This window comes from Phyllobates terribilis, unplaced genomic scaffold (genome assembly GCF_046119375.1).
Source record: "Phyllobates terribilis strain yellow unplaced genomic scaffold, ASM4611937v1 Scaffold_9__5_contigs__length_417890890, whole genome shotgun sequence".
Classification (NCBI taxonomy): Eukaryota; Metazoa; Chordata; class Amphibia; order Anura; family Dendrobatidae; genus Phyllobates; species Phyllobates terribilis.
The window spans coordinates 174,759,529-174,776,708 of record NW_027362769.1 but is presented as its reverse complement, the minus strand read 5'-3'; the positions used below and the strand labels follow the sequence as shown (position 1 = coordinate 174,776,708).

Below are 17,180 nucleotides of genomic sequence, written 5' to 3'. Positions count from 1 at the left end.
CATTTTGAAAATTGAAGCACCGTTTGTAAATAAGGGCACGTTCACCGTCCCCATGGCCGTTCCTAATCTACAGTCAAAGTATAAATAAAGCAAGCTCAGTTATCTATCTTTTGTGAACAACATTCCTTTACTTTATTTGTCCTTAAGGTGTTAAAGTGGTGCCCATCCCTGTATTGTCGGATAACTACAGCTACCTGGTCATTGACACTACATCTAACCTGGCAGTGGCTGTGGACCCATCAGACCCCATCGCTGTACAGGTAGGTTTGTGATGAAAACTTGTGTATGTGAGAAGTCTGGTTTACATTCCTGTACATTGGGTTGTATAAAGCTATACTGTGTAGTTCGGATCCGGTTTGTTCATTCAAAGGTTAAAATAGAGAGGTATTGTTTTGTTTTAATTAACAGTATATATTAATTGTATCTTAGTACCTGCAGTCCCTTTTCACTGCATTTTCCTTGCCGTTTGATTTTGTACTTGTGGGTACCTAAATGAAAAGCTGCCCCAATAGCAGCATTCAAGATGCAGTACAAGAGTAGAGTTGTCGTTGTCAGAGGCAGAAATTCCACAGTTAAAGGGGTTGTCCATGACTAAGGTATTGATGAACAATCTTTACTTTAGTTAATCATTATAAAATTGGTGGGAATCGGATACCAGGTGACCCACAGCTGTTGGCAGGTCCTGCAGCGCCCGGAATAAACAGAACTGCTCTGTACATTGTGTAGTGGCCATTCTGCAGCTTAAATCCCAATCCCTTGTATAAGTGTTGATCTGCAACATCATTAGTTACAGCTAATCTGTTCGATCACATGTCTGACAACAGTAGCGCTTGCCTGCTGTCTGTTTCCAAGATCGACCAGTAGAATTTTAAAGCCAGCTTTGAATGGAGAAAATTACATAACTAAAGTCCATACAGAACGGGCGACACAAGTTTTGTGACATTATGTATATTTTTCGGATATCACCAACCCTTCAATTCTGTTGAATATATGTGATATGTTTAGATACCAGGGGATTAATATCAATCATGTTCATCTGGCCGACCTGCACTGCTCTCTGCCCGGTCTCTGATCGAGGTGCGGAGGTTACAGGCAGTGTGCGCACCCAGAAGAGGAGTTTGGGTTGGCTCCAGACAGGGATTTCTCACTAATATCAGTTCAATTCCAGTCTTTAGGGGCTTGGAAAACAATGGAGTTCAAAGCTCAGTGCTTGGAAAATCACACGCCGGGTAACAAAAAGGGAAAGTGAGCAGCTTTGTTTTCAGTAGAGGATTGAAAGAATCTGCATTGTTTCAGTAAATTGCTTTAACCCCTTTTTAGTGCAGAAAAAGATTGATTTAATCCATATTGTACAAATGATAGTATGGATTATTATATATGACACTGTATAATCTCTGCAATCACTGTGACAATGACAACATGTGGTAACCTTGTTTAAGTGAAGGTCAAAATGTGTTACTGAATGTTTCCTGTTGTTTTTTTAGTACTTAAAAGGAAGCAGTTTTAGATTAGACAATGTATTCAGATCATATGTAGAATGCAGAATTATCGCAGTTATATTCTTGTACATAGAAGGCAGTATTATAGTAGTTATATTCTTGTACATAGGCGCAGTATTATAGTAGTTATATTCTTGTATATAGGAGCAGTATTATAGTAGTTATATTCTTGTATATAGGGGCAGTATTATAGTAGTTATATTCTTGTATATAGGAGCAGTATTATAGTAGTTATATTCTTGTACATAGGGGCAGTATTATAGTAGTTATATTCTTGTACATAGGGGCAGTATTATAGTAGTTATATTCTTGTACATAGGGACAGTATTATAGTAGTTATATTCTTGTACATAGGGGGCAGTATTATAGTAGTTATATTCTTGTATATAGGAGCAGTATTATAGTAGTCATATTCTTGTATATAGGAGCAGTATTATAGTAGTTATATTCTTGTATATAGGGGCAGTATTATAGTAGTTATATTCTTGTATATAGGAGCAGTATTATAGTAGTTATATTCTTGTACATAGGGGCAGTATTATAGTAGTTATATTCTTGTACATAGGGGCAGTATTATAGTAGTTATATTCTTGTACATAGGGGGCAGTATTATAGTAGTTATATTCTTGTACATAGGGGGCTGTATTATAGTAGTTATATTCTTGTATATAGGGGCAGTATTACAGTAGTTATATTCTTGTATGTAGGGGCAGTATTATAGTAGTTATATTCTTGTACGTAGGGGCAGTATTATAGCAGTTATATTCTTGTACATAGGGGCAGTATTATAGTAGTTATATTCTTGTACATAGGGGGCAGTATTATAGTAGTTATATTCTTGTACATAGGAGCAGTATTATAGTAGTTATATTCTTGTACATAGGGGGCAGTATTATAGTAGTTATATTCTTATACATAGGAGCAGTATTATAGTAGTTATATTCTTGTACATAGGGAGCAGTATTATAGTAGTTATATTCTTGTATATAGGAGCAGTATTATAGTAGTTATATTCTTGTACATAGGGGCAGTATTATAGTAGTTATATTCTTGTACATAGGAGGCAGTATTATAGTAGTTATATTCTTATACATAGGAGGCAGTATTATAGTAGTTATATTCTTGTACATAGGAGCAGTATTATAGTAGTTATATTCTTGTACATAGGGGGCAGTATTATAGTAGTTATATTCTTATACATAGGGGGCAGTATTATAGTAGTTATATTCTTATACATAGGAGCAGTATTATAGTAGTTATATTCTTGTACATAGGGAGCAGTATTATAGTAGTTATATTCTTGTATATAGGAGCAGTATTATAGTAGTTATATTCTTGTACATAGGGGCAGTATTATAGTAGTTATATTCTTGTACATAGGAGGCAGTATTATAGTAGTTATATTCTTATACATAGGAGGCAGTATTATAGTAGTTATATTCTTGTACATAGGAGCAGTATTATAGTAGTTATATTCTTGTACATAGGGGGCAGTATTATAGTAGTTATATTCTTATACATAGGGGCAGTATTATAGTAGTTATATTCTTGTACATAGGGGGCAGTATTATAGTAGTTATATTCTTGTACATAGGGAGCAGTATTATAGTAGTTATATTCTTGTACATAGGGAGCAGTATTATAGTAGTTATATTCTTGTACATAGGAGCAGTATTATAGTAGTTATATTCTTATACATAGGAGCAGTATTATAGTAGTTATATTCTTGTATATAGGAGCAGTATTATAGTAGTTATATTCTTGCACATGGGGCAGTATTATAGTAGTTATATTCTTGTACATAGGGGGCTGTATTATAGTAGTTATATTCTTGTACATAGGAGCAGTATTATAGTAGTTATATTCTTGTACATAGGAGCAGTATTATAGTAGTTATATTCTTGTACATAGGGGGCAGTATTATAGTAGTTATATTCTTATACATAGGAGCAGTATTATAGTAGTTATATTCTTGTACATAGGAGCAGTATTATAGTAGTTATATTCTTGTACATAGGGGGCAGTATTATAGTAGTTATATTCTTGTACATAGGGGGCAGTATTATAGTAGTTATATTCTTATACATAGGGGCAGTATTATAGTAGTTATATTCTTGTACATAGGGTGCAGTATTATAGTAGTTATATTCTTGTACATAGGGAGCAGTATTATAGTAGTTATATTCTTGTACATAGGAGCAGTATTATAGTAGTTATATTCTTATACATAGGAGCAGTATTATAGTAGTTATATTCTTGTATATAGGAGCAGTATTATAGTAGTTATATTCTTGCACATGGGGCAGTATTATAGTAGTTATATTCTTGTACATAGGAGCAGTATTATAGTAGTTATATTCTTGTACATAGGGGGCAGTATTATAGTAGTTATATTCTTATACATAGGAGCAGTATTATAGTAGTTATATTCTTGTACATAGGAGCAGTATTATAGTAGTTATATTCTTGTACATAGGAGCAGTATTATAGTAGTTATATTCTTGTACATAGAAGCAGTATTATAGTAGTTATATTCTTGTACATAGGGGGCTGTATTATAGTAGTTATATTCTTGTACATAGGAGCAGTATTATAGTAGTTATATTCTTGTACACAGGGGGCAGTATTATAGTAGTTATATTCTTATACATAGGAGTAGTATTATAGTAGTTATATTCTTGTACATAGGAGCAGTATTATAGTAGTTATATTCTTGTACATAGGAGCAGTATTATAGTAGTTATATTCTTGTACATAGAAGCAGTATTATAGTAGTTATATTCTTGTACATAGGGGGCAGTATTATAGTAGTTATATTCTTGTACATAGGAGCAGTATTATAGTAGTTATATTCTTGTACATAGGGCCAGTATTATAGTAGTTATATTCTTGTACATAGGGCCAGTATTATAGTAGTTATATTCTTGTACATAGGGGGCAGTATTATAGTAGTTATATTCTTGTACATAGAAGCAGTATTATAGTAGTTATATTCTTGTACATAGGGAGCAGTATTATAGTAGTTATATTCTTGTACATAGGAGCAGTATTATAGTAGTTATATTCTTATACATAGGAGCAGTATTATAGTAGTTATATTCTTGTATATAGGAGCAGTATTATAGTAGTTATATTCTTGTACATAGGAGCAGTATTATAGTAGTTATATTCTTGTACATAGGGGGCAGTATTATAGTAGTTATATTCTTATACATAGGGGCAGTATTATAGTAGTTATATTCTTGTACATAGGAGCAGTATTATAGTAGTTATATTCTTGTACATAGAAGCAGTATTATAGTAGTTATATTCTTGTACATAGGGAGCAGTATTATAGTAGTTATATTCTTGTATATAGGAGCAGTATTATAGTAGTTATATTCTTGTACATAGGGGCAGTATTATAGTAGTTATATTCTTGTACATAGGAGGCAGTATTATAGTAGTTATATTCTTATACATAGGAGGCAGTATTATAGTAGTTATATTCTTGTACATAGGAGCAGTATTATAGTAGTTATATTCTTGTACATAGGGAGCAGTATTATAGTAGTTATATTCTTGTACATAGGAGCAGTATTATAGTAGTTATATTCTTGTACATAGGGAGCAGTATTATAGTAGTTATATTCTTGTACATAGGAGCAGTATTATAGTAGTTATATTCTTGTACATAGGGGCAGTATTATAGTAGTTATATTCTTGTACATAGGGGGCAGTATTATAGTAGTTATATTCTTGTACATAGGGGCAGTATTATAGTAGTTATATTCTTGTACATAGGAGCAGTATTATAGTAGTTATGTTCTTGTACATAGGGGGCAGTATTATAGTAGTTATATTCTTGTACATAGGGGGCAGTATTATAGTAGTTATATTCTTGTACATAGGGGCAGTATTATAGTAGTTATATTCTTGTACATAGGGGCAGTATTATAGTAGTTATATTCTTGTACATAGGGGGCAGTATTATAGTAGTTATATTCTTGTACATAGGGGCAGTATTATAGTAGTTATATTCTTGTACATAGGAGCAGTATTATAGTAGTTATGTTCTTGTATATAAGAGCAGTATTATAGTAGTTATATTCTTGTACATAGGGGGCAGTATTATAGTAGTTATATTCTTGTACATAGGGACAGTATTATAGTAGTTATATTCTTGTACATAGGGGCAGTATTATAGTAGTTATATTCTTGTATATAAGAGCAGTATTATAGTAGTTATATTCTTGTACATAGGGGGCAGTATTATAGTAGTTATATTCTTGTACATAGGGACAGTATTATAGTAGTTATATTCTTGTACATAGGGACAGTATTATAGTAGTTATATTCTTGTACATAGGGACAGTATTATAGTAGTTATATTCTTGTACATAGGGACAGTATTATAGTAGTTATATTCTTGTACATAGGGGCAGTATTATAGTAGTTATATTCTTGTATATAGGAGCAGTATTATAGTAGTTATATTCTTGTACATAGGGGGCAGTATTATAGTAGTTATATTCTTGTACATAGGGGGCAGTATTATAGTAGTTATATTCTTGTACATAGGAGCAGTATTATAGTAGTTATATTCTTGTACACAGGGGGCAGTATTATAGTAGTTATATTCTTGGACAAAGGGACAGGATTATAGTAATATGTACTTGTGTAATTGATGTGTGTGTGTGTGTGTATGTATATATACTACATAATAGAAGAAACGTTAGATTAACTCACTGTATCGTTAATGGCTTTTACCTCCATTTTCTTTCCACCTCATTAATGCTTTGTAGCAGATGTTGAGGTTCGTGCATTTTGGGTTTATTTCTGACTTTATAAAAGGCGCTTGAGAACCTTTCTGGAAGGAAATTGGCAAGAATCTATCTATAATGCAGGAACACAGATTACACTGGATGATACTTGATGCCATTAATAGTCTTTTTTAGCCGTTCTGTAATGATTTCCCAGAATTCTTTGTTTAAATTGCTCAGAATAAGGATTAAGCAATTCTTATCCGCTTTTCTTCAAGATCAAATGACTCATTGTCCTTCCTAATAAGAAGAACCTGTGAGATTCCAGTTTAACATATATATATATATATATATATATCAGTACAGACCAAAAGTTTGGACACACCTTCTCATTTAAAGATTTTTCTGTATTTTCATGACTATGAAAATTGTACATTCACACTGAAGGCATCAAAACTATGAATTAACACATGTGGAATTATATACTTAACAAAAAAGTGTGAAAGAGCTGAAAATATGTCTTATATTCTAGGTTCTTCAAAGTAGCCCCCTTTTGCTTTGATGACTGCTTTGCACACTCTTGGCATTCTCTTGATGAGCTTCAAGAGGTAGTCACCGGAAATGGTCTTCCAACAATCTTGAAGGAGTTCCCAGAGATGCTTAGCACTTGTTGGCCCTTTTGCTTTCACTCTGCGGTCCAGCTCACCCCAAACCATCTCGATTGGGTTCAGGTCTGGTGACTGTGGAGGCCAGGTCATCTGGCGTAGCCCCCCATCACTCTCCTTCTTGGTTAAATAGCCCTTACACAGCCTGGAGGAGTGATTGGGGTCATTGTCCTGTTGAAAAATAAATGATGGTCCAACTAAGCGCAAACTGGATGGAATAGCATGCCGCTGCAAGATGCTGTGGTAGCCATGCTGGTTCAGTATGCCTTCAATTTTGAATAAATCCCCAACAGTGTCACCAGCAAAGCACCCCCCACACCATCACACCTCCTCCTCCATGCTTCACGGTGGGAACCAGGCATGTAGAGTCCATCCGCTCACCTTTTCTGCGTCGCACAAAGACACGGTGGTTGGAACCAAAGATCTCAAATTTGAACTCATCAGACCAAAGCACAGATTTCCACTGGTCTATTGTCCATTCCTTGTGTTCTTTAGCCCAAACAAGTCTCTTCTGCTTGTTGCCTGTCCTTAGCAGTGGTTTCCTAGCAGCTATTTTACCATGAAGGTCTTCTGCACAAAGTCTCCTCTTAACAATTGTTGTAGAGATGTGACTACTGCTAGAACTCTGTGTGGTATTGACCTGGTCTCTAATCTGAGCTGCTGTTAACCTGCGATTTCTGAGGCTGGTGACTCAGATAAACTTATCCTCAGAAGCAGAGGTGACTCTTGGTCTTCCTTTCCTGGGGCGGTCCTCATGTGAGCCAGTTTCTTTGTAGCGCTTGATGGTTTTTACAGCTGCACTTGGGGACACTTTCAAAGTTTGCCCAATTTTTCGGACTGACTGACCTTCATTACTTAAAGTAATGATGGCCACTCGTTTTTCTTTACTTGGCTTCTTTTTTCTTGCCATAATACAAATTCTAACAGTCTATTCAGTAGGACTATCAGCTGTGTATCCACCTGACTTCTGCACAACACAACTGATGGTCCCAACCCCATTTATAAGGCAAGAAATCCCACTCATTAAACCTGACAGGGCACACCTGTGAAGTGAAAACCATTTCCGGTGACTACCTCTTGAAGCTCATCAAGAGAATGCCAAGAGTGTGCAAAGCAGTCATCAAAGCAAAAGGTGGCTACTTTGAAGAACCTAGAATATAAGACATATTTTCAGTTGTTTCACACTTTTTTGTTAAGTATATAATTCCACATGTGTTAATTCATAGTTTTGATGCCTTCAGTGTGAATGTACAATTTTCATAGGCATGAAAATACCGAAAAATATTTAAATGAGAAGGTGTGTCCAAACTTTTGATCTGTACTATATATATATATATATATATATATATGTATATGTATGTTAAATTGCAATCTCACACTTTTCTTCTTATTAGGAAGAACAGTGAATCATTTGATCTTGAAGAAAAGCGGATAAGATTTACTTTTATTTATTTATACATTTATTTAGAATAGTTGATGTTTTCATGCAGTTAGATAAGTGGCTGCCGATGCTGATTTATCTTTCGGAAACTTAGATTCACAGAGGTTACATTTTGTCCATTCGACATTTGAGACCTAAGGATTAAGCAGAATGGTGGAAGGGGTCTCTAAATGTGCAGGGTGCAGTAATTTAGTACTTGACTAATTAAACATTTACGGAGGGGGAAGAGCCGAAGCTCAAAATAGATGATCCATCGCAAATGGTGTAATAAATAATATAAATTTTATTAACAAAGATACAAATGGGGGCGAAGATACATACATAGAGAACACACAATATTTAAAATGGCGCGCACGATGAAGAAGAAGCCTCCAAAGCAGACATAGTGGGCATAATATTTATGACCACGTAAAATAACATAACATTAGTATGACGAATATCTAATATATGAATGTTACTTCTGGAGGCCTAGTAATACGTGTGAATCAACCATAATCAATCACAAGAGGAGAATAGCCCCTATATCAGAGTTACCTGAGATGCTGTACACGTACGCGTCAACCCCGATGCGCGTTTCGGCAATCAGCCTTTGTCAAAGGCTGATTGCCGAAACGCGCGTCGGGGTTGGCGCATATGTGTACAGCATCTCAGGTAACTCTGATATAGGGGCTATTCTCCTCTTGTGATTGATTATGGTTGATTCACACGTATTACTAGGCCTCCAGAAGTAACATTCATATATTAGATATTCGTCATACTAATGTTATGTTATTTTACGTGGTCATAAATATTATGCCCACTATGTCTGCTTTGGAGGCTTCTTCTTCATCGTGCGCGCCATTTTAAATATTGTGTGTTCTCTATGTATGGATCTTCACCCCCATTTGTATCTTTGTTAATAAAATTTATATTATTTATTACGCCATTATTACGCCATTTGCGATGGATCATCTATTTTGAGCTTCGGCTCTTCCCCCTCCGTATATCTTTATATGATGATCCCTTCATCCAGCAGTTCTTAGGTGGGCAGCTTTTCTGTGATGGAATATAATGTGTACAATAAGGTGATTATACTCACATTGACCAATTCTATCAGGTTTCTCTCTTTAATTAAACATTTGTAGGAAATGGCATCTAGGTTGCAATTACACTTCCAACATTCACAATTCAAGTAGGGACTTCGATGAACGGAGCAGCCGCGGATCTCCTGACCCGAACTCGACAGTCTCATATATGCCTTTAAAGATGTTGGGTCAGCGATCTGTGGCCCCTCCGTCTGCTGCGACACACGGAATATGTCAATGAACCGATTTTTTTTCTACAGTCTCATGTTTTAACCTACAGTCCTTCATATAAGATACGAAACCGATATCGCCTTAAGATACGGTAATTCTTCAATTGCCAGGTAATAGTTCGCTCTGCTACATAGTTAAAAATAGCAATAATAGATTATGTTTAGGAATTCTTTGAACCTTTTATAAAAGTGTTGGTTACTATTGTCTTGCGGATTTACTTTGGAACCATCTGCCGCGGTTCGGAACCCCATAAAGACGCAGTAATAATCATGTGCCGCATCTGTCACCACGCAATGTATTATTGCGGCTCGTGATAATAGGAGTCGATGAAATGTATCATCCTGGATACAATTATCTGGGTATTGTCTCCTGCCGGGAAGAAGGAAGTTGTGATTTTTCTTTTTTCATTTTATTGGAAGTAACCTGTTCCTGTGCTGTGATCTCGGAGCAGTTGAGTGACACCCCGGCTCTGCTGTTATTCTTGGACGGGGAGACGCGGCCTCCTCTCCCAGAATCTTAATCAGTATAAACACAAAGCCTCGGACATCTCCTGCAGGAAGAGGCCCGCCACCGAGCAGCACATAAAAGGCTGCCGAGATGAATGGAGCACCAGACAGGAGGCAGCGATGAAAGAAACACCAGGGCCATAGATGTGCTCCTCCACACTGGATGTCTGAGGAATCGGGGTGGGGACATTATTAAAGGGCTGTGTTCAATCTGTCAATCAAATTGAGCAAGTATGGTTTATGTTCAAGGTCATCTTGAAAAATGAGGCCAAAATATGATGACGTCCTTAAGGAGCCCTCTTCTGTTATTCCTTCTGCCTATTCACCCGATTCTGCTTACAGTGCGGAAAATAAGTATATTTTGCGTATTATAAGACACACTTTTTTTTTTACCCCAAATTTGGGAAGAAAAAGGGGGGTGCGTCTTATAATGCGAACTTACGGTATTTTACCTGGGGGGGTGGCGTCTAATCGGGATCCCAGATACGCAAGGTTGGTGGCAGCTGCGGCAGTAGCGGGGCGATGCTGCGGGCCCCGTCCTCAGTCTTGGCTCACCGCCGACTTCTATGTTCCCTATCCTGTACATGGCATTGCGCTGTGCTTCGGGAAAATGGCCGTCGGAGCATGCGCAGATTGAGATCACGGGAGACGCAACATTGCTGCTGCCGCCACCACCGCCTTGAATCAGCGTCACTTCTTCTGAGGACGGGGCCACAGCATCGCCCGACTCCTGCCTCCGCCACCAATCTCCGGTATGTGTGGCCCCCGCTCCACCACCGCTGCCCCCCAGGTAAAGGGGATTATAAGGTGCACCATTTTATTTAACAAAAAAAACAAAAACGTATTTTCCTATTTTGCACCTCAAAATTTGGGGTGCATCTTATAATCCGCAAAATATGGTATTTGATACACTGCCGATTTTGCACGTTTTCCCACCTACAAAGAATAGAGAGGTCTGTAATTTTTATCGTAGGTCACTTCACCTGTGAGAGACAAAATCTAAAAATAAAATCCAGAAAATCACATTGTATGATTTTTACATAATTATTTCATGCAGTAAAATGCTAATTAATTATTTGATACAATACAAAAACAGAACTTAATATTTGGTGCAGAAACCTTTGTTACAATTACAGAGGTCAGACATTTCCTGTAGTTCTTGACCCGGTTTGCACACACTGCAGCAGGGATTTTGGCCCCCTCCTCCATACAGATCTTCTCCAGATCTTTCAGGTTTCGGGGCTCTCACTGGGCAACATTGAGTTTCAACTTCCTCCAAAGATTTTCTATTGGGTTCAGGTCTGGAGACAGGCTAGGCCACTCCAGGACCTTGAGATGCTTCTTATAGAGCCACTCGTTAGTTGCCCTGGCTGTGTGTTTCAGGTCATTGTCTTGCTGGAAGTCCCAGCCACAACCCATCTTCAATGCTCTTACTGAGGGAAGGAGGTTGTTGGCCAAAATCTTGCGATACATGACTCCATCCATCCACCCTTCAATACGGTGCAGTTTTAAGGGTGTGTATGCTCTTCATCCCTTCCTAACAAAACATTAAGTATATTATGTGAGTATTGACCGAACTTTAATAATGATGTTTTTTATGTACTGTACTTTTAAATTATAAAAATGTGTTTTCCATCTTAAATAGAGAAAGAATAGGAATAAAATAAGGTTAGTTGGGGATTAAGAAATGCAGTAGGGGCACTGCAGTGTAAGAAGTAAGGTAAGTAATGTGTAGTTATTAGGTCCAGGGATTTTCCCAGTTGGGAGGGGGGGGGGTGAAATGATAAATAGGAGGAGTACTTCCTGGTAAAGTTAGTTGGAGATGGGGTTCAGTAGTGATAGTTGCAACATTTAAGTGAGTGCTGGAGAGGAGAGATCTGAGGAGAAGCAGATTGGACCAGGAGCCTGAGAAGTACGAGAAGCACACTGAAGGAGAGGACATAAAGCATGCAGACGGCTGCCACTTTGTTCACTGGTAAATCCCAGCAAATCCAGGGCCTATGGCCAGAATCTGGCATGGAATCGGATGGCTTTTTCACCTCCCTAAGGGAGCCGGACAGGAGGCATGAAAGATGTATCGAAAGGCATTGTAGAGTCTGAGATGACAGAATGCAGGGAGAGCTCAGGATGAACAACAGAACATGTGCTGTACTGATCTGCTATTAAGACTGTGCAAGTGTTAAGTAAACTTGGACTGTTACAAATGAAAATAGTCTGTCCTTGACTGTGTGGTGACGTCCAAATTCGGGACCGTGGAGCCAGCAGAAGCTACAAAAGTGAGTGTGATGCACTACACCCAGACCACACGACAGATGGGACACTATATTCTCTTTGTGGGGAGTCAGGGTGTGGGAGCACAGCAGCAGACCCTCGCCACAACTACCACCTTGTACCCCTCAAACAGTCGTCCTTTCCCCTTTGCAAAAAAGCATCTCCAAAGTATGATGTTTCCCCCATCATGCTTCACGGTTGGGACAGTGTTCTTGGGGTTGTACTCATCCTTCTTCTTCCTCCAAACATGGTGCGTGGAGTTGACACCAAAAAGTTCTATTTTGGTCTCATCTGACCACATGACCTTTTCCCGTGCCGCCTCTGGATCATCCAGATGGTCATTGGTGAACTTCAAACGGGCCTGGACATGTGCTGGCGTGAGCAGGGGGACCTTGCATTCCTTGCTGGATTTTAATCCATGATAGCGTAGCGTGTTACTAACGGTAATGTTCGAGACTGTGGTCTCGGCTCTCTTCAGGTCATTGAGTAGGTCCTTTCTTGTAGTTCTGGGCTGATTCCTGACCTTTCTCAGAATCATCCTTACCCCATTAAGGCGAGATCTTGCATGGAGCCCCAGACCTCCATTTTCTAATAATTGTGCCAACAGTTCTTGCCTATTCACCAAGCTGCTTGCCTATTGTCCTGTAGGCCATCCCAGCCTTGTGCAGGTCTACAATTTTGTCCCTGATGTCCTAAGACAGCTCTTTGGTCTTGGCCATGGTGGAGAGGTTGGAGTGTGATTGAGTGTGTGGACAGGTGTCTTTTTATACAGGTAATTAGTTCAAACAGATGCAATTAATACAGGTAATGAGTGCAGAGTAGGAGGGCTTCTTAAAAAAAAAAACTAACAGGTCTGTGAGAGCCTTAATTCTTGTTGGTTGGTCGGTGGTGATCAGATACTTATTTCATGCAGTAAAATGCAATTTAATTATTTAAAAATCATACAATGTGATTTTTCGGGATTTTTTAGACTTTCTCACAGGTGAAGTGTATACGATAAAAATTACAGACTTCTCCATTCTTTGTAGGTGGGAAAACTTGCAAAATCTGCAATGTATCAAATACTTATTTTTCCCCTTTGCATATTGGTTTCTTGAGTATTTAGGTGATGGGTGTCACCCAACCCTCCTAAATGGCAAATCTTCTCATTAACAGTGTTATCTTCCCCCTTTCTCTTTTTAAAGCTCCAAAATCAACCAAGACCTTGTAACTGTCATTTTAGCTTTCCTGTATGTATACATGAGGAATAAAATGATCTGTGGCCATTTGTATGATTTGTATCTGGCATTTTCACTAGTTTTCCCCTCTGCAGGCTCTATCTCTACTTTTCAGTTGTCTCTGAGCTAGTGAATGGAGACAAGGTGCTATGAGGTCTCCCATATACTGAGACAGAGAAGCAGGAATCCCTCATGTCTGTGTTATGTAATACATAGAGGACAAATTACTGCAGTAATAAGCAGTGTAGCCATGAATCCAGCAAAGTTGCACGATAAAGCAGCCGTATGATCTGTCAGTCTTTCTGCCTCGCTCTTACTCTACTCCTTTATCCTCACTTCTCCCTAAACTAAAGTAGGCAGCTGTAATCTGATCGCTCAGTGAATTTGGCAATCTTTTTCTTTTACAGGATAGATTTTACCTAATTTTAAGAATGAATGATGAGTTGAGAAGGCAGGGAAAAAACAGCTCATAAGTGGAGAAAGAAGCCGATTTATCAGAGATTTATTGCATATTTACTTGTACTATTGATTTATGCTAAGTTTTGTTGACTCGTTTCATATTGATTAGTTACATTTTTAGTTTTTTAGAGGGGCAGGTTTTAGTAGTTTTGTATATTTTCTAGCATGAACATGACATGGCCGCTTTAGTGCCAAACTTAGGGTAGTAATGTACTACTTTCATTAATAATGTAGAAGTCCTGATCATCATTTTGTTTTTTTTTACAGAACTACTTGGACCGAGAGGGCGCGATACTGGAGGCCATCTTGTGTACGCATAAACACTGGTACGAATCATGCAAATCCTGTAAACCTGCAAAGTTGTTATACAATTCTCAGGGTTTTAAGTGTTCTGGAGCTACTTTAGATGCAATGTGAATTTCAACTTAGGAAATCCTTTTTTTTTTTTTTTTTTTTCAATTTTGACGGGGCAGTCATTTCTTGTGCATTACTTCATTTCTTGTGCACCCTCCTCCATTACTTTGAAGTTCCTGGACCCCAATGTGGATTTTCATTTATAATACTCGTGTCATCTTACGTGGCAGGGGGAATTGGGGCCTCCTTGACACTTTGGCCTCGGTACAATAGAGAATATGAATACTCAGCTAAATACAGGTGCCACTAGGGGGAGCTGGTCCTATTAGTAACTGTATGCAGTGAGCTCCCCCTAGAGGTGATTAGCAGCAGCCATGATGTTGCATAAGGGTTTTTTCACATGCCAGTGTTTCCAGTACAAGTGGTGTCAGTTTCCACACGTACCGGAAACACTGACACTCATAGACCTATTCAAATCTGCGCACATGTCAGTGTGTTTCCACGGACCGTGTGTCCATGTGCTCCACATGCTGATATGTCCGTTTTTTTTACACAATGTACGGTCCGCAAAAGTGTCTCACACTGAACACACACAGATGACATCCGTGTGTCATCAGTGTGGCACGTACCGGCTCCTGGGAATCAGTGGTACAGTTCACGCTGTTCCCAAGCGCCGGGTGCTGAACACTGCCCTCATGGTTCTCTGTCGGCGATCAGCACCTGCAGGGACAATGATGAGGGTAGTAGTGTCTGCTCCTGCAGTGTCCACGTGTAAAAATTAGAATAAAATAATAAAATCCTTATACTCACCTGTCCGGAGAGGTCCCTCTCTGTAATCTTCTGACCGCTGACGCCGAGGAGCCGGGGAGAATGACCTACTCGAGCGGGCCCCGGAGCTACGCTCAGTGAGTGACAGCACACTGCTCCTGAGCTCAGCTCCGGGGCCCGCTCGCTGGAGCTGCTCATTCTTCCCGGCTCCTCTGCTGATCGGTCGCATGGATTACAGCTGGGGACAATTAGGACAGTTGAGTATATGGATTTTATTATTTTATTCTTATTTTTACACAGGGACATGGCGGGAGCAGACACTTCTACCCTCATCATTGTCCCTGCTGGTTCTAATCGCAGCGCCAGCAGGGAACCATGATGAGGGCAACGTTCAGCACCCAGTGCTTGGGAACAGCGCTGACTCCCAAGCGCCGGTACGTGTGATCCTGATGCGGCATGCGGTTGCCACACGTGTAACATACACGGGACACGGATATCTCCGGTACCAGAAATATACGGACATGTGAAACCGGCCTAAGGCAGCACTAGGGCACCCTTCATAGGCAGACCGCGGCAGTATTGATTATGGAGGGGGGAGCATTATAGTTATTAGCGGTTTGGTGGTTTTCCTACTTTGCGTTAATATCTGACAAGGAGAGGATAACTGTTCCTTTTTACACCCAGTAGGTCTTGCGTCAGGTGTGGAGATGTGGAGCAGGCTTAAGAGTTGAGCCTGTTCCATGCACAGTGAGTGTCTCCTGCGTTATCCAGCCAACACCTGCCTCTACCAGCAGCGAGCGGAGCTTGATCTGACCACTGCTGTTTAATCACTTTTGACAGCGGCGTTAAAATGGTATTGATTGCTGTGCAAGCTCAGATGCAATCAGTATCATGTCAGCCGTGGGAGTACTTGAGTCCCCCATCGCCGTCATCTTTGTACTCCCATGAACCCCAGCCACCTCATTTGTACTATATGCTGCAATTTTGGAGTATTGCATTATATGATACAATCGATCAAATGATTGTAGGTTCATGTCCATTAGGGGGCTAAAAACAATTTAAAAAAATAAATAAATAAAATAACCTTGTTTTTAAAATAAAAATAAATGAAGTATGAAACTTTGAATTGTCCTCTTATTCCCCATCAGAAAATTAAAGAATTTAAGAAATAAAAAATAAGCATATTGGTATAACCCACATCTGAGATAGTATCCATTAAAATATAAAATAAAAAAATGGGTACAGTAAACACTGTAAAAGGAAAAAAATGAAGATGTTTCAATTGGTGTTCTCTTGTCATCTCACATCCATAAAATGGAATAAAAAACAATCAAATTGTCACGTTTACTATACAAAAAAAAAATTCTACCTTTAAAAAAAAAACTACAGCCCTGCATGCAAAAAACATTCACACAGCTCCATTAATGCGATAATGAAAAAAACAGGGGTCTCAGAAAATTACGACACAAACCATATATTTTTTTCTTTTTTTTACAAAATTCTGAAATTTTTTCCAATACTAAAATCTAAACAAAAAAAATTTAAACAAAAAGACACTGTACAAGTTTGGTATTGCCGTAATTGTGCTGAGATGGAGAATCCTATCGCCAGATCATTTATACCCTCCAGTGATCGCTATAAAAACTAAAACCAAACAAAAAATGGCAGAATTGCAATTTTTTTTTTCCTCTATTTGCAATTTCTGTTTATTTCAGTTCATTATGTGGTAAAGTTAATTGGTTCATTAAAAACGACAACTCGTCCCTCAAAAAATGAGCCCTCATATGGGAATGATTGTGGAAAAATAACAGAGTATGGCTCTTAGAAGAAGGGGAGGAAAAAACAAATGGGAATATTTGCTTGGTAATAAAGGGGTTAATGCATGATCTTGCATTGCTATGGGCTGGCACTGTGCCCAGGAGGCACCACACAGCTGGGAATGGTATTCCTATATGCGCCATAT

The 17,180-nt window shown here is 38.5% G+C and overlaps 1 protein-coding gene across 2 annotated transcripts in view; it reads left to right on the top strand.

Annotated features, from left to right (window-relative positions):
- LOC141161911 (probable hydrolase PNKD) overlaps positions 1 to 17,180 on the top strand; it is an 86,167-nt gene that overhangs the window by 40,727 nt on the left and 28,260 nt on the right. For both annotated transcript variants that reach the window (XM_073647422.1, XM_073647423.1), the window contains exons 3-4: positions 148 to 260; positions 14,363 to 14,421. In XM_073647422.1, the coding sequence (XP_073503523.1) occupies positions 148 to 260; positions 14,363 to 14,421 (172 nt within the window). The remainder of the gene's footprint in view (positions 1 to 147; positions 261 to 14,362; positions 14,422 to 17,180) is intronic.